Below are 24,142 nucleotides of genomic sequence, written 5' to 3' on the forward strand. Positions count from 1 at the left end.
AAAAATACATTAAAGTCAACACTGTGAATACTAAATAGATCACACTCCTGGAGGGGTGCAGTGACACAGCACACAAAGGAAAGATGAGTTCTTTTCATCAAGAGTCATTTCTGCTATCAATCTTTTTTAACACCATTGTTAGGGCAAGGACAGAGGAGACAGAATAAGCCAACATATGAATTAACTGACAGGTGTAATTTCAATCTTAAAAGTTGAAAGGCTGAGTGTGACGATAAAAGGAAGACAAAGGAGAGACCCCATTGACAGATCAGACAAGAGATGACAATGAATGTGTTATGCATCTAAAGGAAAAGCTATAACTCTGCTTTCTTGTCCATTGTGCACCTAAAATGGATGGTTTTTCTCCTCACAGCCTTTCAGTGATGAAATCCTTTATGGCAAGTTTGGCAGGTGACACTTGAGACACCAGATGGATTTACAAGAAAAACAGGAAAACTTCCATATTGCATCATACAGATAAGGTCATTTGATCATTTAATTTCAGTTCAATTCAAATGTGATAGTTTTTAAGCAACAAACTTAACCCTGTGGATTTGACCAAGAAGAAAGGCTGGGTGTTTGAGTGTGTCTGTGTTTAATTGTGGGTCTTTTAAAGCATGCGCCACACTTAAAATTAAATGCTTCAAATAATAATAATGTGCAAACACAAAGAAAAAAGAAAGGAAAAAGTAAAAACACATGTTGGAAGAGAACTGCTTTGCATTAGAGCACAGTAAGAAAATGAAGACATGAGGACCTGGAATGCATTAGAGGGACTGATCTTCAGGTTTGAGGTGCATAGCAGGTAGGAAGCTTAAACCTAGTCCTTCCGAAAGCTAACTTTAAACAGTGTGAGAGACATTTTATGATGCTGGGTGGTCTTACTATCGAACCTTATCGAAGACAAACAGGTGTAGTTTTACACTTTCACTGAAAGGACTTCAGGTATAATTGAGAGAAGAGGAAAGAAATTTAAACTGAGCCCAAATTCTTCATGCAGCATGACTGCATTTTTGTCTTTTCGGGGTTTTTTGCACATGTCAGTATGGAAATACAGCATGCGAGGTATTTATAAATAACACTGGGATCAGTGCTTACTAACAGATTACAACAAATGTATTATAAACAATGCATACGGTACAATACGAGTCTGAAGCTATGTATAAAACTGGCCTCAACATATGTTTTACTTTGTGTCGACACATGTGCAAATGTTGTCTCTGGAACACATCTGTGTAATGTAAATATACCAATGAGGTCAAGCTTCGTCAAACTGCATTAAGATTACCTGTTACATAAACAGTTTCAAAGAGGAGGAGTATTAAGCGCACCAATGTGGATTCAATTTTAAGCAGAAAGGAACTCAAAGGAAAATAAACATCTTCCCAATCCAATTTTTCAGCTAAGGGAATTCTTAAAAGGTGAAAAATAAGAAGAGGTGGGAAAATATTATGTGAGCAAAACATGGGTAGGGATGTAAACTGTAACGTTTTGCTTGTTTTTATTATGACTCTGTTTTCTGCATGCAGGAAGAAATAATACATTTTCACTGGATGTTTCTGTGAAAGAAAAAACTTGGCTTAAGTTATTAAGGGATAAAAGAAAGAGGAGTGGGGGCTTTTACATGTTAGGGTTTACTCTGTTAACATCCAGCAGGGAAGCTTTTGGTGTTACTGCTCCTACTCCCCTCCATGCACTTCATGTGATCTCATAATTGCAAAGCCCACAGGGGCAGGTAAATGGAGGTCAAACAAAACTCCTTTTTGTTTCTCCAGCATCTTGGAAGTGAATCATTTGAAGTCTATCAACACTAACACTCCCTGCAGAACAATGCAGTGTACATGCCCTCAAATGGTCCACATTCCTTTCATCATATAAGTAAAGACTGAGAATTATGTTAAAAGTAACTGTTTGCAATGAAAATAGTCAGCTTCATGGTCACGAGCTGAAATCTTTCCCTAGTGCATCCAGGTTTAATTAAGCATACAGGTTTTGCCTGTGATCCAAAAACATCTCACTCAACAGCTACGTCTGAGACTGGACAGATGGGTAAGTAAAACCCAGAAATAAGAAGCAAGTTCTGCCACTTAGAAACCATCTTGGTAACACGGTAACACTTCCAGATAGTTATTTGGGCAGTTATTTTGAAGGCTCAGTCTAAATGAATATGGACCAATGCATCCAAAGAACAGTTATCTATTAGGATATGAAAGAATATACTGAGGGGACAAAAACAAATGTAAGAAACCAATGAAGTCGGGTATAAAAACATTAAAACTGGGTTTTCTAGAACAGTTTAATGAACGTTTTCAAACAGAAACACCAGAGACTATAGAAATAAAATATAACACATCTCCATGCCTAATATCATTGTCGTCTTCAGATTCTGGTTTAGAACCAGATTCTCAAAGCAGGACGATTGCAAAAATGTGATAACGGTCTGCACAAACTACCAAGAGCAGCACAAATTAGTGGATCGAAAAGTAGGAGACCTTTTAAGGGAGGGAGCAAGTATTGTACTAAACAAAATAACTCTTTATAAGCTCAGGGTTTACAGATATGCTTTTTTCTGAATTATATTCAGTACAATTTGCAGTAAAATGTCAGTTGCAAACATTATTAAACCATAGTTATATGATTTATTTAAATACTCTCCTTCCCACATTTTGCGCTGTGGAAGAGAAACTCCTCCAAATACATATGCAATAACATCAGCGACAAAAATACCTGTATCTATGCTGCTCTGTGGCAAATCTGATACTGAGTCTCTTTTAATAAATCCCAACAGCAGTTTTTGTAATATCAAAAGAGGGTTTTGCGATTGGTAGAGACATTTAGCAAATCTGGCTCTTAATCTCTTCAACCAGGATTCCCCAGAAAAGATGTGTGAAAAAGATGCAGACATGAGACAACCTTTCATATGAATTCCAAAAATCCAACTCAAACTACCCCTAACCCTATGTGGGTCACCCAAAGACCTGCTGGATTGAAGTTAGAAGTATATGATCACAATAAAGTCAACAAATTACTTCCCAACTTGAGAAATTTGACCTTCAGCACAAAACAAGAATGAAGTTTTATGACTCTTCAACTGAAGGCCTTTCCATCGCATTTGACTAACAATACATCTGGGCCTTAAACTCTGTGTGATTAGTACACATAAAGTAACAATCTCAGGATAATCTTTACAGGTAAAAGGTTCTCCAAGGTCCACTTTAGTCCAAGACTAAATTTACTGATTATCTGCAAAAGGACATTAAAACAGCAGGTCTTGGTAGGGCTTCGCTGACTTCAATAGCAAGACTAATCATTCTGTTTAATCGTGCAAAGTCAGATGAAATACTGAGCTGAGCGTGTTCCCCTAAAAGTTTTTGATGTGTTACAGTTTCTAAAGGGGCCGCCCCACAGGTGAGGCCCCTTTAGAAACTATCTTAGTGGTTCAATCCAAAAAGCAAACTTGGGACCAGGTAGTTTGAGTTTTTGTAAACAAAGTTTTATGGATCAGAGACGGGTAGGCAGCCGGGTCTCATGGTATTTGGGAAGGAACTGGGGAGGGCATTTCCACTCAACTTGACACAGTATGGATTTTGTTCCCATCCTAATGGAATTGCAGAAATATTTGAGGGGAATCCCATTACGTAGCAATTGGAGTGCTGTAATAATGTACTCACAGTCATTTTCCCACTGCGGTTGGCCTCCTCTCGCTCTGCCAGGGCTTTCAGGAAGTTATCTTTGAGTTCTTTTCCTGCACTTGCCAGTGTCCTGGAAAAGACAACACTCAAACGGTTTGAAATGTTTCTCTTAACCTGAAAAAAGTCACATGAAGCCTTAAAGGTTCTTTATGGAAGCTTTTCGCCTTCACCTTCGTGTTGCTACAGGGCAGTCTGACGCCCTTCTGCTCTAACATGAGCAAATAATCAAACATTATGAAGAAAAAGTGAATTAAAAATTGGCCGTTGATTTGTTTTTTATCTGCTTTGACATTGTAGAAGAGAGATATTTCCGCTCTCTGTCTGCATGACTTTCCTTTCACTTTGTAAGCATAATCCCGCAGACTCAAGCCAGCATCTAGTATGTCGTCCACAGCACTTCACCAAAGCTTATCTAGCTCTGAGAACACTTCCACATATAAATACTTAACAGAAGGTATCAAATTAAGTTGTTAATAAGTCAGTGTTTTTATTCTAAAATACATCTTAAATGTACAAAAATCAGCAGAAGGTTCTAGCAAGATGCTATTAATCATATCTGAGTTCAATGACTTTATATGATACTGGCAGCTTTTTACACTTAGGCCAGCCTGTTTCCATGGAGACTTGTTTCTGGCGCACACAAATGTATCCACACCTGAAAAAACACTGGCACTAATATTTGAACAGTTAACACTGCAGTACGAGCAGCAGAACTTTGGCACGCATCCAGAAGCGACTGTGCAAAACATTCATCAGATCCACACCAAGTTAACATCTTAAAGGCAGTAAACAGGCCATTGGTGACTTCTCAGTTGTGGTTAAAACATGAAGAAGAAAGAATGTAATTTAAAAAAAAAAAAAAAAAAAAAGCAGAACAGCCTTTAAATAAGCTACAATAGAGTAGAACATGCAACTCCGATGTTACTTCCGTTTTCTGGAACAGTGATGAACACAAAAAAAATCTGAAATTCTCTACAGATTTCCCATGAGTGCATTATGTGTCCAATTTTTCACAGGTAGTGTTGAGTTAAGTATTTCACTTATAACGTGGAACTGAACTATAATATTTTTAATATTTTTTTCACCTAAATTCAACTTTATATTTATGCAGTTTCATCCTAATTTGTAGTCATATCATCAAACCCCATTTTCCAACAGTGCATTGTAGGACAAACTGATCCATTAAAAATGGCCATTAATCAACTCAAAAAATATTTAGTTTTTTAAACAGACCAAAGTCAGCATTTTTTCCATTACTTTTTTTTCTTTTTTGCAAGAAGTGAAAGTATTTGGACAAGTATTTGGCGGCCTGCTAACACCATACGGATTGGTTAGCAAATCTGAATTTATAAATGGAATAGGTTGAATGCACAGACGCACATGCTGATCATTGCTAAGTAACTCACTAATAAAATGGTAGAATTTCACTCACTGAAACTGGAGCACAACTTCTTGGATGGTCTGTACCACATAGCTATATGTTGGGTGTTTTTGTGGGTTTGATTTTTTTTAGCCTTTATTTATACAGGTAGTTCCACTGAGACTTAATGTCATTTGCAAGAGAGACCTTTCTTTAGACAAACATTTGGATTACAACAATAAAAGAAACATTTGTTTCGCTGTTCTGCTACTGGAAAGTGAATTTCCCGGAGGAACCCCACCCGAGCAATTAATAAAGTTCTATCTAGCTATCTATTAAAATAACTAAAAATAACATCTGGGTGTTATTTTCACTTCTTTGATATTAGTGCTTATATGGGTATTAAGTTTTAGATCCAACAGAAAATTCTTACTAATCAGCACCAAACCACATCTTGACAGTGGCTCATCAATCAATTTGGAACTTTTAACCAAGACTGGATATTTAGAAAATACTTCCAGTCAACAGTTACTCAGTGTCAAAATGTTTTCTGGGCACTTGTGCGCTATATTTTATCTGTGATGTGTGCTGGTCTTCATTTTGCTGAAGCAGCACCTTTAACTTGATTTGGATCTTGGCAAAGCAGACAAAGGCACGTCTCATTCTGCTGGTTATCTGTGCTGGTGTGGCCAAAAAACGTGCCATGAGCATGGAGAGAATTACCTGGTTGTGAGGAATAGATTTCAACCCACAACCCAAGGAATACTTAAATAAGGACCAGCATTTTCCTAGTTATGCTCCTGACCTCAAGCAATGCTTTGTGGGTTGAGCATTGCGGGTTCTTTAACACAAGACTGTTGTAGGAACTACCACTGATTAGCGTCAGCATGAAATTTGGGACACAAAGGCAGATGTTTGCTTTCTGTGTGAATAAAAATTGCTAATGCACAAATACAAATACAAATACAAAGTCAGAACAGAAAATTCACAGAAAACTTCAGCAGCGCTAGAAGTGGTCCAGAGATGAAAAAACCTCAAAAGGGACACTCACCAAATTTAAATTAGGTATAATTTTTCCTTTTGTAGGAGGAGTCACTGAATGTTTCTCAATTAAGGATCTGACTGAATATGTGGTCGATTCTTTTAGTAGGTCTACTTGACCACTTATAAAACTACTTGACACATAACAGAACCAAACAGTGTACTGAGGTTCAGTACTTGGATCTTTACAGGCAATGTGAAAGGAAGTAATGATCCCAAACTTTCCTGCAGACACCTGCGAGTTGGTAATAAATCTGTTTCTTTCATCTTGAATCCAGTTCTGTCTGCTTCACTGTCCAAAGAGCAGACAGGTTCAGTTATATTCTACATTAATGGCTCCTCAAATTCTCTTTCCATTCCCAAAGCACTTTAAGAAAGTCTTAACATCCACAACAAGCACAGACAAACAGGCAATTTCTGCTCTTAGATTAACTTGACATTACAGTAAAACAGAACAGGATCTAAATGTTTAACTTTACTAGAATTTGGACCAGGATTGTAATTTATACTAGTCATTTGACCTGTACCCCATAATGAAAGTCTTAGAGGAATCACACAGTGGTAAAAGTGCATGGACAGCACATATTTGGAGGCTAGAAGCTCACTTCATCTTGTGAGTGAGTGAAGGATTGCTGCTGGGTCATGGGGACTGAGGCCCCAAAGTAAACACAGGTGTTGAGGAGGCAAGTGACTGGGGTTACCCCATCCAGTAGCTAAAGCAACACACACAGTCACGGAGACTTCAGTAAGTAAGACTTCAGTAAAGCATATGGACCGGACCGCTGAGATTTTGAGTTTCCTGTCAATTAACAAATTTCTTATCAAGCCTCATTTAGGAATAACAAGAATTTCACTATTAAATGATGGTGATTAGTGGCTAATGACTGGGCATTACTTTCACAGTGATCTACCCATGTGCTTCCAGTGTCTTGTTTTTGGATTGTGGTCATGCAGGTGGTCCATGGAATTCATAGGAAAGAAATGAGGGAGGAGGTGAGCAGTTATTATCTGGCTTTGTGAAAAAAATTAATCTGTCTAAGAGCATTTGTACGACAGATATGAAATTACTTTTGCAAAGAATATGTGTTGTGTGCCAGTTCAAAGGGGGAAAGGCTAGAAAACATCATAAATCTAATTTTGGACGCTTTGCAAGTGTCAGCGTATCTGCGTCTTTGACACTTGGACAGTGTTTCTGAGTTGGGATTTCAAAATCTTTTAAGACCTTGCTCACCAGAACGAAAACACTACTTTGCTTGTACAAATTTTCCTAACAAGACCTCTTATTATTAAAAAGACACAGATTAAACGGGGCTGGATTAAAACACTGCAGGGGGCTGGGTTAGTGGTGGTGTGGTTTAAGGTACCGGTGAGACAACGAAATATGATCCAGGAAGTCCAGTTGAAGTAGCGGCCTTAGCGGCGTTAAAAGGCTTATCGGATGCCAAACACTGCACAGCAGTGTGTAATGCCCACAGTCGGGACTTTACAACTTTGACCATTTTATAGTTGTAACTTTATCTCTTGTTAGGAAAACAGCTCAAGCCACCTACCAATTCTATGCACTTAATATCATTATATATACCTGAATGAATTTAACTGAGGCTGTGCACAAGTCTTTTAGATGGCATTGCAGTTTTGTTTTATTCTGGATTGCCTGCACCTCTTGATTTCCGTAACCTGGCACGGCTGGTGTAGCTGGCTTGATGGCACAAGTGTGCAGTCACATTGATCTTTATGAGCTCACTTCTAGCGTTCTTTCTTCTTATTTTCTTAATGAGCCTTTTGCATCAAAGGTTGATAAACATTTTTAGAAGTTCATTTAGTTGTGGTTCTGAGACCGAAAAGCTAGTTTGTAACTCCATTTAAATAAGTGAGAAAGTAGCTAAAACAGTATGCAGCAGAAAATGCGTATGTGGGCAAAAAATAGCTAGCAATCCTAAAGCATAAAACAGAAAGAAAAACACATCCAGAAACTATATCGTGCAACACTACCTAATGACAGCATCTCATAACAACCACACCCTCCAGATGTTGCATTGCAGTGTTCAGTAAAAGCAACGACAACACCTGCCGTGAAGTTAACGGGGTTTCCTGTTAACTTGACTGCAACTCAACAAATTATAAAATCCTTACATGAAAATATGACACAAGCAGAAACTCAACCAAAACTCCTGGTCACTGCATTACAAACTGGAGTTTATGTAATGTTTTGTTCACCTCTGCTGGGGGTGAACAGCTGTTACTGCATAACGAATATCTTCCAAGTGTGTTTATATATGTGTAAACACATCACTGCACTGCATACCAAAACCCAGAGGGCTTCTTACTGAGCTGCTGAGCTGAAGGTTCTTAAACTGTTGTCTTTACACTATTTATTCTCATTAATATACACTGACTAATCTTATTGGATGCATTGGAGAATTCATGTTTTCAAATTTCTAATATCTTTTTGGAAAGAGCATTTGATTATGTATGCTGTTTGATTGTATATAAACATATCTGACAGTCCATGTTGTCTGTTAAACAACAGAAAACAGTCGCATCTTATTCTGTCATCCCGTAATTCTGTATTTTCTGGAGCTTTGTCAGCTGAATTACTATTATAGATTCTTATATATAATTTCTCATACAGCTTGGCCTTAACAAACATACAGCACCTGGAACCCAAAAATTGGAAAATACACACATACATAAATCAGCAATATTCTTACAGTGTGAGTATGAATGTGAGAGAAAGAGAGAGAGAGTGTGAGTCTATGTATGGGTCTTTGTCACAAATGTACTTGATAATGAGGGTGGGAACCTGCCCCCAAACCCAAGGCCAGAGGCAGACGGAGATGGAACCAGGACAACCACGCCAACCACAGCCCCCAGGAGTACCAAAGACCTGAGGCCACACATCTTGGTGACACCCGTGCGTTCATCCAAGCAAGAGAAGGATGGAGGCCCCAGATGGGGAGCCCACGGCCAAAGGGTGAGAGTCTTAGAGGACCAGAGGCAACGGGCACCCTGGTGCGAGTCAAGGGCCCCAGGTGCCAAAGAACCACACAGCACCCGGCAGAGAACCACCCCTTAGGGGGCTAGTTACGCAGCCCGGAACCAACAAGCATCTTTATCACAGGGAGGGGCAGAAAAGTCCAGCAGGGACATAGTCAAGCCAAATTGACTTGGAAGAAACTTAAATAATTGTGTCCAAAGAGGAAGCCAAAAAAAAGGCACAGCTTTCCAGAGTGTTTCCACCAGAAAGGAATGTAAAAAATAATACTTAATAAATAATAAATAAAAGCAAGGCTCCAACCGAAATAACTGACTTTCTGAACATCGTTTCCCCCTGGGACACTCGCTGTTGCTCAAGTGGACGTCGGAGCTGACAGGAAAGAGAAGACAACAGGTGGAGGACCTGATCTATCAGCCCTGGATGAGAAACTCAGTGCAATGAAAATTTAAAAAAACAAAAAAAACAAAAATAAGTTTTCTGGGAAAAAAAATATACTGTAAGTGATGGCATCCACAAATGATTTGTCATTTTTAAGAGAAGATAAGATAGTTTGAGACAAGACAAAGAATAGTGTAACATGCTTAAATTAATTGGTTACATCTTTCCCTTCAGTATATTGTTTTCTTTACGTCCTATATTTTTTAAATAATGAATCTATTCTTAAAAAACTCTGAATCCTAATTTTTATTAATTTTATAACATTTGTTTTGTTTCTAGGCTTGTGAAATTTCATCACACTCAATAAATTTGATCTACAGCAAATTGTCTTTCATGTGTGAAAAGTTTGCTTCAGGAAATAGTTCCCACCATCGATTGTCATTAAAATGTTCTTTCTGGAAAAGTGGAGCATTCCACCTTAATTTGGAGTCACTGGTTTGCAAATAAATATGCAGCAACTGGACGAGATTTTGATCCAATGACGGGTAACAGATGTGGTGCTACAGAATAATTCCTTATTTTATTCTTAGGAAAGATTAGCAGATTGAAGATTTCATTAGCCTGCCGCTTTCAACAGTGTAACAGATGGGAACTTTCAATAGTACAGTGATTTCTTTAGAAACAACACATACTGTACCAGAATATTTTTCCTCGGCATGATTGGGAAAATGAATCTTATGGAAAATATTATTTTGGGCTGGTGGACGTCAAGGGAAATTCCACACAGCATGACAATTTACTTTATTTTGGGGGGTTTTATAAAATCCTCTGTCACCTCTGATTACAATGAGCTGAATGTATCAGTTACACATGTGGTCTACATGATATTATACCTGAGTTTTCTTTGTGTACTGTGGCCACCTTGGCGTTCGGAGTTGTGGGGGTTACATATTGTGTACCGCCTGCCTGAAAAGTACGTGTTTTTAAATGTGGATCAAAGGAATCATTGTCATTTCTTTTTAACGGAGCTCATATTAACATGTATTCCATTTGGGAAACATACAAAGCAAATCCTCTGTAATCAGTGAAGGATAATATCCTCCAAACAACAAGAGAAAAAGAGTAAGACTACAATGAATCAAATCCATGTTTTGAATTTGAATCTGATGTGTAGATTTAAGACAGCAACAGGAAACGTGAAAGTTTTGGAAAATCTAACCAATTGTTAGTCCTAAAATGAGAGGGCGTGCTCTCATCCTTGAACGACTTTCTGCAGTGCACATGTCAGCAATGTGGTTTCTTCCTCATCAGCTTATTAGCTTACACTGTAATCCAAAGCAACACATATGAAATCATTTAAAACTATTTTTCAACCAATTTCAGCTGCTGATTAGTGAAGAATTTCCTTAGCACCAACTTTTTTTCAGCAGATTTATGGTCCTGTGTTGGTGTCCATTTGCACTTTTACTGAAACTACCCAAAGAGAAGGATAATAGGAATCACACCAACAAGCAAATAGACTATTTCTAAGAAACTCTTTGTCTTCTCTGTAACACAACCAACAGCGGCACAAACATAATTAAGAGTAGCCAAACTTCAGCTGCTTGATGCTTTGGCAGTGCCTCCAAGTGGCAGTGGAGAGCTACACCATGTAGACATGCTAGCACTGACTCAAGCAAAGCAGTCCCACGCTGGAGCCTGCAGAGCTCTAATTTTAATTTCTTCTTATTTAGCAGTGTAACTATTCAGGAGCTGGTATTTAAGTATTTAGTTTGTGGTCCAAAACTTTGCTTATCTTCCAAACTGAATTAAAACAATTAGAGACTCCATTAGTCTTTGCTTAAACTGCTAATCCTATGACCCAGACACAAACAAGCAGCGGACGGATGGATGGATGGATGGATGGATCTTGGATCTCCATCGGATCTTGCTATAGTGTACTGAACACACAGAAGCGCGGTTTGTCAGATTTTATGAATCACCAGAGACTGAATCACTGTTTTCTATACCTTTAAAGCAATTTGTTTGCACAGAATAATAAAAGTATTACTTTAAATATAACTATATATTTATTTAAGGTAGTTAAACTTTTCCTAAGCTTCAAACTACTTTTTAAAATACAATAGCAATGTGTTAGGATATTAAAGTTACAGAATTTAAAATGTGCCGTCGTCTCTTTTGCACATTGACATGGACACTAATGGAAATATATGTAAAACACTGAATACTCTCAGAGCAACCAAACTACAATCAGCCAAAATCTTATTGTTAAAATTTGGCTTGTTTGGAAAGCTCCAGGAAAAGCAAGCGAGTGACAACACTTTGATACACTTTGTTACAAGTAGCAGTAAGCAGGTACAGATGTTTTATTAATCATTAATATGATACACAAAAAGAAAATGTGGAAACATTCAGGTCAAATGACAGCTTGTTATTTATTATCTTTTGCACCAGCTGGTTAGAAAGTGGCATATATTTTCATTTGTGAGGTGCATGGAGGGATGTGGTGGCAAGCTTAAGCCTTGCAGGATGTCTGTCTCTGGACAGCTCCTGCAGTGGAGAGCTCCAAATTTACACACCCGTCCAAAATCACAAAGTGCAAGCAAGGCAATTGGCTTGACAGCACATGTAATAGAGACTGCAAAACCTGGTCGCCCAAGGGCCCTCACCAGAGTAGCAGTGGAGGAGAGTGGCGGGGGGGAGAGAGAGAGTGTTTGGGATCAGCTTTGTGAGGCTTCTCATGTCAGTCACATACACAAACTTATTTTTGCTAAGTATCTGGAGGTTGGATCCGCAGTGAAATGTGTTCAGTGTGCGTGTTCGTGGCGCTGGTTTTACTTGGCACCACAAGTGATAGCTCACTTTTAATATAGAGTAGAGAGTTAGAGAGCGCAGAATTCTTGAGGCAGACTGTAAAAACGTAGCAGCACAATGGACAATGAGCGTGGCTGTGGTTTGGACTGTAGGAAGATCGTGGGGAGCCTGATGGAAACCTCGCAGGACTGCCGTGAGCACGCGAGGTCAGGACATATGCTGACATGAACTTCTGAGCCTGAGTCAGAGCCAGAGCGGAGGGAAACCGAGGCCTCACGTCTGCTCAGCAGCGCTCTGCTGCTCCTCTTGTTTGTCTCTGGATTTATATCAAATGTTAGTCTTGCCTGATACAAAATGCAACACTAAGACCCATGGATGTATTCTGCACATATTGAACACAAAGCTGTTTCCAAAGTGCAGCAGGTTGATGATATCAGTATGAATATTTGATAAAGACCAAAATACTACACGTTCATTAACTGAACTATTTGGATAGGCCAGCTTCGCTATAATAGTTCCTTTAGGCATGAACTGGATTTTTGGATATCAGCTGTAAAGATTTCTGACTTTTATTGAATACAATGGCACTAAATAGAATTTGCCTAGTGGTGCTTAAAGTAGCGGGAAAAAATACAAATTCAGCACAAATGTCTCTCTCCAGAAAGCACCCAAAAAAAAGAATCCACAAATCTTGTTAGCAGCTTCATGTTGGAGCTTCTAGCAATCTTCACTTGCCTTCACATAGTGAGAGGTACAGTAAGAGGTAGGGCTGGGCTATTCATCTGATTTTAATTTAATTAACCATGACTTCCAATACAAAGAAAACAAGACATTTGGGATAAAAATATTGCTTTTTGCATTCGTTTCCACTGCGAAGCTCTCTTTTTATTTCATGTCATAAAATCAAGCACACCCATTTCCTTTACAGAGGAGTGCATTTGCCTCTCCCTAAAAGCCCAACTCAGTCACCAGCACAGAGTTCAATAAGTTTGTGATGCTTATTAAGAATATTCATGGGAGTAACAGGATTATGATTTCTGGAATCTGGCTTTCAGGGAAAGGGGGACGCCCACGGATAAAGAAAGTAAAGTTGAAAAAGTTGTCCACTATCTTGTTTTCAAAATCTATGAAGCCAGAGATATAAATGAAATAATCTGACACCCATGCATCATGGTTAGATCATGTTTACTTCTGCACAGGGACATGTTTGCCATTTAACTCCCTTATATTCAAGATTCAAGTCAGTTATCTCCAAAACTAAGGAACTGACAAACAAATAATCTATATCAATGGAGAAATAACGCTACATACCAGAGACAAAATACGTACATTTGATCTTGTGGTGAACTTTCCCTTTAACAAATCTATTTTTTATCAACTTGAACATCGGAAAATGGAACCACCAATCGAAGCCAGGAGACTAAAACTATTTGCAAATTCTGATAACGACTTTGGTTTCCCCCAAACCAAACATCCATACAACTCACTAAGCATCCCATTCATCCAAGTTTCCTTTTCCAAATCACATACTGAATTTCATTTATGTCTGATGAGAGCAGCAGCTCTTTTGTTCGGTCTTTTTTGTGATGTGTTGGCAAAGCCCCCCTCTTTCACAGCCAAGCAGTCAGGACGAGCCTGTTGTTCTTAAAAATGAGACAGGGCAACAACAGGGCAACATTTGATTAGCATTCACTCCACTCCCCTGGTATTTTATTACCACAGGTGCAGGGGCATTCATTGATCAGATGCACGCTATAGTCGAGGTTAGGCCTTAATTGAAAACAGCTCTATTTATACACCTGCAGGCACTAAAGGTCTCCAAGAGAGCCCAGGGAGGCTGAAGAGAAGAGAAAGGAAGGGGGGAGAAAACAGAGCAGTGACAGAACTGTGAAAAAAGACATGCCTTGGGAGACATAGGTTAAAGCCTGCAGAGAAGGCAAAAGGCATTCCCAAAACAGCATGGCTACCAAGTGCCATGAGAGAAGCATGCAGGTGCAGAAAGCTTTAGGAAAGAACACATGTTTGAAGCAAACAGAAGTGATTTGTTGAAAATATGCAAAAACAATTTCTTTTTCAGCCAACAACTACATTTATTCTGTTTACCGCGCTGCTGCCAGTCTTTGTTGCCAAACTCGTTTTTCAGAGCCTTGTCCTGATTGTGTTCAGTCACATTGCAGGTGGTACTTTGCATCCTGGGGCCCATGTTTTCACAATCTGACCACAACAGGAGGTCAAGGGGTCTGTGTGGTGGAAATCCAATCAGAAAACCACAGAGGAAAGAGCAATCTGCATTTAGACCGAGAGGGGGATGCAGCTCAGACGTGCAACTTTGATGGGGAAAGTCTGTAAATTATGTACAGCTCTTTTTCTGTCATGTCAAGGTCTCTTAGAGGATGTCAAATTTCCAAGTGTGGAAAAGCAATGAAAGCTGTTAATCAGTTCAAAAGACATACATGGTGGGGGGGTTGTTGGCACCGGAGCAGGTCAGACACTGACTAATAAAAGTGTGAGAAAACTTCAAAGACAGCTGGTACAGCAGATGATTGTTTAAGGATTAAATTTAATGCAAAGAAATTAACATTAACGTTGCTATAAGCTATCACTTACAGACAACAGAATCAGATCCGACATGGAGTTTTCTTTTTGAAATAATCTAACACTTCTGCTAAATACCTTTGACGGGATGAAAAAAAAATCATTTGAGTTCAGTCAGCTCAGATTAATATGGCATAAAATGTATGAGTGTGGTGTATTTCAGCTATGCCCCATTATTTATAGAGGCAGTTGATCGGTGTGTGTGTGTGTTTTCCAAAAAAAGTTTGTATTCAATGACCAGTTGGCAAGTGATTGCTGGAGATTGCAGGTAGTCGCTAGTGTGTAACTGATTGCAAAACTTGGTATAAAATGTACCAAAAACATCATTGTGATTACTTTGGTTGCTAGCATGTTGCTGCAATCACAAGTCTGCCAAAACTCGCAAACTACTCGCCAAAAAGAAGTGAAACTTAAAATAGTGTGTTGCAAACCAGAAATTTGAATGTTCACCTTTAAAGTAAAAGTTGCACCTATTGAAATATGTTGAATGCTGCAACAACACATTTGGTGTAAGACAGCTTTAAAAGGAAATGTTTCCATATTTCACACTTCCCCATAGGGCTGCACGATTTTGCATAAAATGAGAATCACGATTTTTTTGCTTAGAATTGAGATCACGATTCTCTCACGATTTTCTTTTCCAATATAAATATTTATTGCACTTATTAACTGCACATCAACTTCGTAACAGTTGAGACTGAACATAAAAACAATAAATGTCTCACATTTTGTCGTTGCCGCAAAATGTTGTACTGCTTGTAATTCTGTCTCCACCGTTGCTCGACACTGCGTGTATAGAGCAGGTAGTGCAACGTTTGAAAAATAGTTGCGGGATGTCACTGTGTAGCGTTTGTCTAGGGTGTTGATCATTTTCCTAAATCCCTCGTTTTGCACAGTGTTGATGGGAGCCAGGTGATAAGTGATAGCCTCCGTAATTTCTTTGTGCCTGCGGGAGTTCGACGGGTATGGGGAAGCGCTGTATAAGGTTCCCGTTATTGATGTTTGGGTGGTTGACCGGGACGGATTTTCTCCTGTCACTTTCTTGGCCTTTATAGCTTCGTCATCTCTCACGTGCTCTCCGTTGTTGTTTCCCTGCCAGCTGGCTTCTGTATCACGTGGTATAAGGCTCCGCCCTTGTCATTTGTTGAGCAGGAAGAGTGAGCGCTTGTTTTCATGCAGATTATGTCCCGGATCAAAATGCGGTACAATCGTCGTCGTCGTCTTTTTTTTTTTTTTTTTTTTTTTTTTTAAATCGTTGTCATTTGGAAATGAGATCGCACATAAGTATGAATTGAGATCGCGATTTTCTAACGATTAATTGTGCAGCCCTACTTCCCCATGTTTCATTAGCGGTCAGAGAGTAAATGAGTGTTTGCAGATCGGTCTTCTGTGCAACTGCAGAAATCTGCGAGCGACCAAAGCAATCACAAGGAGTGCTTTTTGTGTAGCACCCTCAAGTTCGCCTGGCAGCAGTCAGAATTCTCCAGCAGCCACTCACCTACTGGTTTGGGAATACACATTTTGTCCTAGCAACCAGTGGTTGCCAGACGGTTGCTGACCAGTCACAAGGCCTTTGTAACTGGGACCTAAATGAAAGAAGTACTCTCCAAGCCTTTGAAAAAAAGTGAAGCCAATGCAGAAGTGTGAATGTTGGGCAGTACATTCTAATGCCCAACATGAGGAAACTTCTGTGGTGGTAAAAGAAGTCTAACCATAAGTACCCAGTAACCCTTTTCCAGCTGAATTTATGAGTTTATTTCAACTCTGACATGACACCTGGTTTAAAATAAACAAGATGGCAATAGCCAAAACGCAGAAGGCTTGCTGACTCAAGCCTTCAAGCAAACTAATGGGTGACACTACGGTCAACTTTACAATATAAGCTCCTCATTGCCTCCTTTTGCTCTCAAAGCTCTTACAAAAAAAAAGAAAAAGGAAGAGACAGTTGTTTGAAACACAGTCAACATATGAATCAACAGCTGAGAAGCCGATTATGCTGAATGAATCCTTTAAGAACACTTCATGGACAGGGAGATGGGTTTTTTCCACGGTGACTACGGGACATAATCCATTCTAAGTGTTGTAAATCCAAGCTGACAACAGCTGCTGTCCTCTAAGAAGAAGCAAGCTAGAGCCACTTAAAAACAAAAGCTTTTACAAAGATCAATCGTCCGTGGAGTATTCATTTAAAATCGGTCTGACTGGATAATGTGAAGAATCCAATTCTGTAGTCCAAACACTGTTAGGAGCTTACAAATATGATCACAGCCTTTGGAAACGGTTTCATGGATGTAGATCTTGGAAAGGGAACAGACTACTGTGTGTATAACATCCCAATGTTCCAGTACAACATTTCCGTGGATCCTGTTGGGACAAGATGAAAGGCTTTGTGGCCTAATATCACTGTAACTGCAGGTGTGGAGGCTCCCATTTCACCAGTGTCACTGATGTTCAGGGGGGCCATGGGGAGGGGGAACGGCGAGACATCTGCACGTTTGGATAAGCATCTGAGGGTTCAATCAAATTCAACACCTAGCAGGTAAATGTTTGGATACTCGTGTGTGCGTGTGCGTGTGTGTGTGTGTGAGCATATATGATGTTACCTGTCTGGCTTGTCATCAAAGTAGACACCACAAACACTTGGCTTTATCAAGAATGAGTACAATATCTGTGTGATCACTATCCCGGGCAGTATGTAGAGGACTTCAGTTTGTAGTTTTGGCTTATTTTTGTTAAGATTTTTTTTTTAAATCTAAATTTAAACAGACAGGGAGGCCTTGTTCAAACAAAGGTCAGAGGATGTGGAGTTGATGAGCTTCTCTCATTTGTCCTGTCTTTTTTAAACAATATAAAGTGCTAAAAAAATGCAGCCACACAAATTAGAGCTATAAGAAAAAAAATCTAACTTTACAACCTGTCAGGCTTTTATTAACAGTGCAGAACTTCTGCCAAAAATACATTTCCTTTCCAACACATTGTTCATTCAGGAAGACAGAAATTGTGTCCCATAGCCACAGGGAGAATCTAAACGATATAGTGACCTATGATGCATAAATAAAAAAATAAACAAAAACATGACTCATATGCAGTTGCGGTTCATAAACAGTAGTCTATATCAACATCATAATTCTTAAGTTGATATCAAACAAAAAGTCAAGTTACTGGTTGCTTCATTTCCATTTTTTATACAGATGAGGACAGAATTATTACCCCCCAATGAAAATTTCTTTTTTAGAAAAACCAAGAATTAGCAGGGTTAAAATTATTACCCCCCTGATGCTTATACTCAAGTGTGAATCCTTTTTGTTGGATAACAGCCTGCAGTCATTTATTGCAGTTTTCAACAAGTCTCTCAAACATGCCTCCTGAGCAAATCCATTCTCCTTTGGCTAATCTCTCAAGCTCCTCAATATTTGATGATCTTCTGGCATGGACCTTGGTCTTCAGTTCACCCCACAAATTTGCAATGGGATTTAAATCAGGGCCTTGTGCAGGCCGGTCAGTAACTTTAACTTTGGTCTTCTGGAGGGCGTGACATTCTCACTGTTGTGTTGGAGGATAAAGAAATGACCCAGAGCCAGTTTTGCTGCTGACTGCTTGAGTTTTTCTTTCAGAATCCTCCTTTCTTCACGATTCCTTCCACCCTGACAGAATTCAAGGTGTTCCAGGTGCACTTGAGCATCTCCACAGCGGTAATACTCCCACTACAGCGTTTCACTGTGAGGATGGTGTCCTTTGTGTTGTACATCTCTTTCTTCTTTCTCCAAATGTAAACATTGTCTCTGGGGTCAAAGGGCTCTAGTTTCATCTCATCTGACCAAAGGACACACTTCCAGTATATCTGTCTTCAGGTTGTCCTTGGCGTACTTCAGTCTGGCTTGAAGGTATCTCACCCAGTCAGACTGACAACCACCATCTGCCACAAACAAAACTGAAGCTGAGAGCTACAGTACTGTGGGGTTTTTTTTAGAGTTTTGCTCATTAACAGTCTAAAAGCTCCACCTGTTGTTGGTGTTAAGCAGAACTTACTGGTGCATGTGTAGATGTCTGCTGCCATGGACGCTGTGCCTTGGTGGTTTAGCCAAAATATATGTTGAACAAGGGTAGAACGGATCCAGCCAGAGACACCATGGACAAACGAAGCCACTTTGACATCACCTAAATTAATGGTTGGTTTAAAGCCTTAATAAAAACATGACCTTTATTTGGTTACTTATGGTTCCAATTAAAAAAATAAAGGTTTGATGCCAACATAAGGTTTTAAAAAGCTCTTTCGTTTTGGAAGTTTTAATTCTACTACTGTATCTGTCAAGATATGTGTAAAAACAACAGTAAGAAAATAACAGCTAACCCAACAGATGGAGCTTTTGTCTAACAAAAAAGAATAGAAAACAGTTTTAAAAAAATAATCCCTGTTCATACATTGGAGTAGACCCTGACTCTGCTAACGCAGCCAAACATCAAACAAGACACAGCGGTGGGTATTTGACTGTAATATATTTCTCTACTACTGAACAGTTGTTAATCACAGTGCAGTTCTTGCACCAACCTACATGTGCAGACCCGCCATCATCTGTTTTTCCCAGACTTCAAGTCTTGGCCCACTTGAAAAAGAAGAATCAAGCTAAAATGCTGAGTCCGGCAAGTTGTTATTGAGCCAAGCTTTGGTCATTAGAAAGCTAAATAGCTCCTTGTTTCCTTTTGTGTGTTTAATCTTAGCTGGAGCGGGTGTCATTTATTATCCAGTGAACAAAAGTTGGCCGGAACAAACATAGGACTAGCTAACCTGGTTGTGCTAATCTTAAACTTCTATAGAAGCCCGGTCAGTTTACCCCTCTACAGCTTCCTCGCACGCCGCTTCCTCTTGTTCCACCAGTCGTCTGCTGCTGGGCACCGAGCCCTCGGTAGCTGATCTGCTGAGCTCCGCTCTCAGTGTTCTTGGCAACACAGTTCTCTCGGAGGTTTGTACCCACTCACCCACGTTACATACTGCCAGAGCAGGCGTTGAAAGAGAAGCCGCTCGCCCTATTACAAGTCAGTGTACCATCAAAATGATTTTGAAGTTGTTATTTTAAAAAGAAAATAGTTACATATTATTGCTTTAACAAGGGATCAAAGTCCACCAGATGGAGCTTGGGTTTTCCTTCTCATTATGCACCCCTGCAAATCTGAAACGATGTGAAACACCCCAACAGTAAAGACAAATAAATTTGCTTGACGTGAGCTGTGACACTGTTTACACAGAAAAGTTGGTACTTTGACAAAAATATGGCTTGGGATATAAGATCTGGTTAGGAATGGAAACAGCTCAAGCACAGAAACTGATTCAGGGGGAGCCCCCTGGATTCAACCGCAACTACAAAAAAAGACCCAAGGAAGAGACTGAGGATCACTCAACTAAAATATTATTCTTTCACACTAAATGAGAAGTGAATATAATGAACTACAGAACAGTAACTTTTTTTTCCCCTTTCCACTGTGACTGATTTTAAAATCCTCCGACCACATTCGGACTGTAAACAGCCTCATTTAATTTTCCAAATATAACCCAACCTCTTCTAGCATTTAACTGGTGCTTTGTGTGAATCTGTCTCTCCTGGTCAGTCATAAGGACAACACCTCAGACAGCACAGTGGGGTCAGGGAGAAGTTAACTCACACTGGCCGGTTCCTGTCGTAGAAAGCGTTGCTCTTTGCAGCCTCTGCAGCCTGCACAGCTGCTTTCCTCTCCTCAAATTCCTCCCTGCTCAGGACCGTGCCCCTGTGGCCGTGTTCCACCAGCTTAAGGGCCAACTCCTTCTGCATGAGATGAGAACAGAAGAAGAATCAGTGAAGAAGAGGGAACATGCTTTACAATCAAGGCTGGATATTGTCAGACGTTTGGAGTGCCGAATTTACCCATTGTGGCCTCTCAGCTCACTAATCACCACAAGAGTACTGACAGATGAAACTTGAAATTTTCTCAGCCGGTATTTAGGATTTACTTGTCACGCTGGTCTTTCGATTAAAAGGTGTCATTTCACTGCCCTGCCTAAAAGTATGGAAGCGATGACCTGCTCTCCAACACCACCACATTTTCAGTTTTATGGGTTCAGGATGATTTCATTCCTATTTCCAGATCTATTTCTGTTGTAAGTGTGAGCATTAATGTATGTCAGCAGGGATTTTTAGCTACATTATTCCGATCGTCACTTGCAGACCCGCTGTCATTAAAGCAAAGCCATAAAGCCATCATCTAAAAACCAAATCTCGCTGTCAAACCCAGTGGCTTGTTAGATCAAAGCTTCTGCCACATGTCCTCATACCCAAAATCCCAGAAGCCGGGCCTGCGTCCGCACCCGAGAGGAAAAGTTATATTTTCCTTCAGCTTTGATGTGGCTCACCAGAAATGAGTCTCAGACCTTTCCTGGTCCTAAAATTGGCCTGAAAATCCACTCAAACAGATGATTTGAGTGGACACACCAGGATCTACTAATCAGTTAAGGTGGAAATCGCTTTGTAATACACAACATTTCAGGAACAAGACCGGAATAACATGAGCTGTGATAAATGGGTTCATAATTAGTGAATTTATCAGGATGTGGCCCTTTTCAACACAACTACACATGCCAGACGACCTGGGCTGAGTGTGGTGTCACAACACAGGGAAGAGTCTGAATGATTGACTGCAGCTGATTATCAGGTCAGATACGCGTTGTTCTCTCAATGTGGACACAGGTGTTCAAACAATTCCGCAGCAGCAGCAGACACATAACTCATTAGCATGGGCGCCATCTGCTGGACGGAAGCAGGACTGCTGATTTCTAAAGAGCAGGTTCATTTTCAACTTATTTTACGTGGTTCGAAAAACTTAAGAGAACAACATGAAAGAAAGAACAAATGCGATTCAGGGCCTTTTAAAGACATATATTTGATAATTACAGCCTGAAAGCTACTTCTCCTGACTCTTTCGTCCATCCCTGAAAAATATATGGAGATAACTAACCCTAACCTTAGCGGAAGAAAATGGATGGATTATAATTTCATATACAATAGTGCTACGTGTGCAAAGACTCTGTGGTCTTTAGCTAGCAAAACACAACAACAACAACAAAATATAATAAAGCCCGATTTACTGTCTGTGTGGCTTTGAAACTGTATGACTGTGATGTGATACGAGTAATTGTTTCTTTACTTTCGCATGAAACCAGCAGACTGGAGTGATGATAGCTGCTTGTTAAGTTCAGAGTTTAAACCACAGACTGAATATAAAGAGTTACTGGTTTTATTCTAAACTTTTGTATGACTACCACCTAGCGTTCAACTACTGAAATTACACCAAAAAAAGCCAAATCTGCTTTTAATGAAAAAAGCGAACCAAGTGCAATGAAGAAAAACAAACAGATATTAACTTAAAACGATATTTACTCAAAACTGTCGATGAAAATAACACTTGAGGGATAGTGTATGCCACAAGCCAGACTCCGCTCAAGATTTTGTCAACTATGTTTTGCTCAGTCACACCTTGTAAAACACCCATGAAGTAATTTTCATATTTTTAAGAGTATATTTTTAATACCGGGATAGTACGTAGCTAAAAATGGCAAATATTTGTATAAAGCGTGTAAAATTTATTTTCTAGCGTTATACTCACACCGGAGCGACATTAGATGAGCAACATATCAAGAGGCTAACGTACGAGAACCAGGTGATATGTTAGCAAGCTAATGAAGGCAGCTCAGACGGTTTAATACATGACGAATTGAAGGAGTCCTGGTAATTTTTTAATAAAGTTCACTGCTGTAGATTGATGAAGAAATTGTAGTTCAGTCAATGCGTCTCTTAGGCGCAATACCACAAAGTTGCGAGGTGTCAGGAGTGATAGGTAGGATAAAAGTGCTAATAAAAGTTGTACTTTTCACTCACTTTAAAGTAAAACAGATCCAGTGGCGTGACCTTTGAGTCCAGATAATCCTCGTAACATTTAAACTGTGTTAGAGAATCGTGAAAACGGCTGAATTTGCCGTACTCCATCTTCTGTGTGTGGGTGTGCTCGTGAGTGTTGGAAAACGCTGCTATGGCAACCGCCTTACCGGTTTCTCATCGGACAGGAAGCGGAAGTTGACGACATCACGTTTAACCTTGATGTATACCGGAATTCTTTGAGATCATTTGTATAATAAGAACCGTGCAAGAAAAAGACAATTCCTTCAGAAAAAATACCAAAACACACAAGTAATGATTTTAACTGTGAACAGGCGAGAGAAGTAGCTGCCCTGTAACGATATTACGGCTGAAATGACGCACAGAATTCACCTGTGAGGTAACGAAGGCTATATTTTTTATTTTAGCGGTAGAAATAAAGAGCAGTGTCTTACACAGCTTGATTTAAATAGACCTAAAATATTTATAGAAATAAAATATTATTATATATATAACTATAAAATATGTGTATATTTAATATTTGTTATAAATGTTAAATTATATATTATAATTATAAAATAAAATAATAAGTAAAATAAAAGACAAAAAATGACAATAAAAATGATCCACATAGGATGCAAACCAGCATCTCCTGATTTATTGGATCATAGGATATCACATAGATAAAAAGGAATAAAAATATAGGCTTACCTGTCACCTAAGGGCCTGGAAACCAGATTTTAAAGTGCACACTGATGAGTACTGGACAGCTAATTGGATATAATATGATAGAGTAGGTAGATAATGCAGAGGAAGCAGCTTGTGTCCAAACTATGATCTTATAGTGTGGAACATTTATGAACCTAGACTTCCTAAGCCTCCTAGATGCCCATAATACACTCTAAGAGAGCACATTATCCACCCAGATACCCAAGTAGTTTTAGGATGTACTTTCATCCTTGAGAGACCGTACAGTGAAGCTTGCAGCTGCTGAAAAACAGTCTGCTCAGTCAAGCTCATCAACAGTCTGTCTTCAGGAAAAAGTAACTGCGTAGACTGTTGTGTCATCTGTGAAACAAAGCAACAACAATAGAGGGTCATCCAAAAAAAAAAAGAAAGAAAGAAAGTTTGTCTGGGTATTTATTTTCCCCTGTGAGAAGCTTTTGTTGTAATAGCGTACGTGTTAAAGAGATTTGGATGTATGTATATATGCATGGACTGTACAGTTTTACTGCAGAAGCTGTTACTCTCAGGTCAAAAGCAGCTGAGGACCGAAGAGAACCCTGAAACCCTGAGCAGGTAGCAATGTAAACTGAGCTCCTAAAATGTTTGTTGCAGAATTTTTTTTAGTTGTGTCACAGGT

At 39.4% G+C, this 24,142-nt stretch overlaps 1 protein-coding gene across 1 annotated transcript in view; it reads right to left on the reverse strand.

The window, feature by feature from the left end:
- The window catches only part of cfap299 (cilia and flagella associated protein 299), an 83,821-nt gene extending 60,662 nt beyond the window's left edge, over window positions 1-23,159 (reverse strand). Inside the window, exons 1-3 of the mRNA XM_031756583.2 lie at window positions 22,783-23,159; window positions 20,537-20,676; window positions 3,672-3,762 (exon numbers count right to left, since the gene is read on the reverse strand). Coding sequence (XP_031612443.2) covers window positions 3,672-3,762; window positions 20,537-20,676; window positions 22,783-22,890 — 339 coding nt within the window. The 5' untranslated portion in view covers window positions 22,891-23,159. The remainder of the gene's footprint in view (window positions 1-3,671; window positions 3,763-20,536; window positions 20,677-22,782) is intronic.
- Between the last annotated feature and the right edge of the window lie 983 nt (window positions 23,160-24,142).

The sequence above is a fragment of the Oreochromis aureus genome, linkage group 12 (assembly GCF_013358895.1).
Source record: "Oreochromis aureus strain Israel breed Guangdong linkage group 12, ZZ_aureus, whole genome shotgun sequence".
Lineage (NCBI taxonomy): Eukaryota > Metazoa > Chordata > Actinopteri > Cichliformes > Cichlidae > Oreochromis > Oreochromis aureus.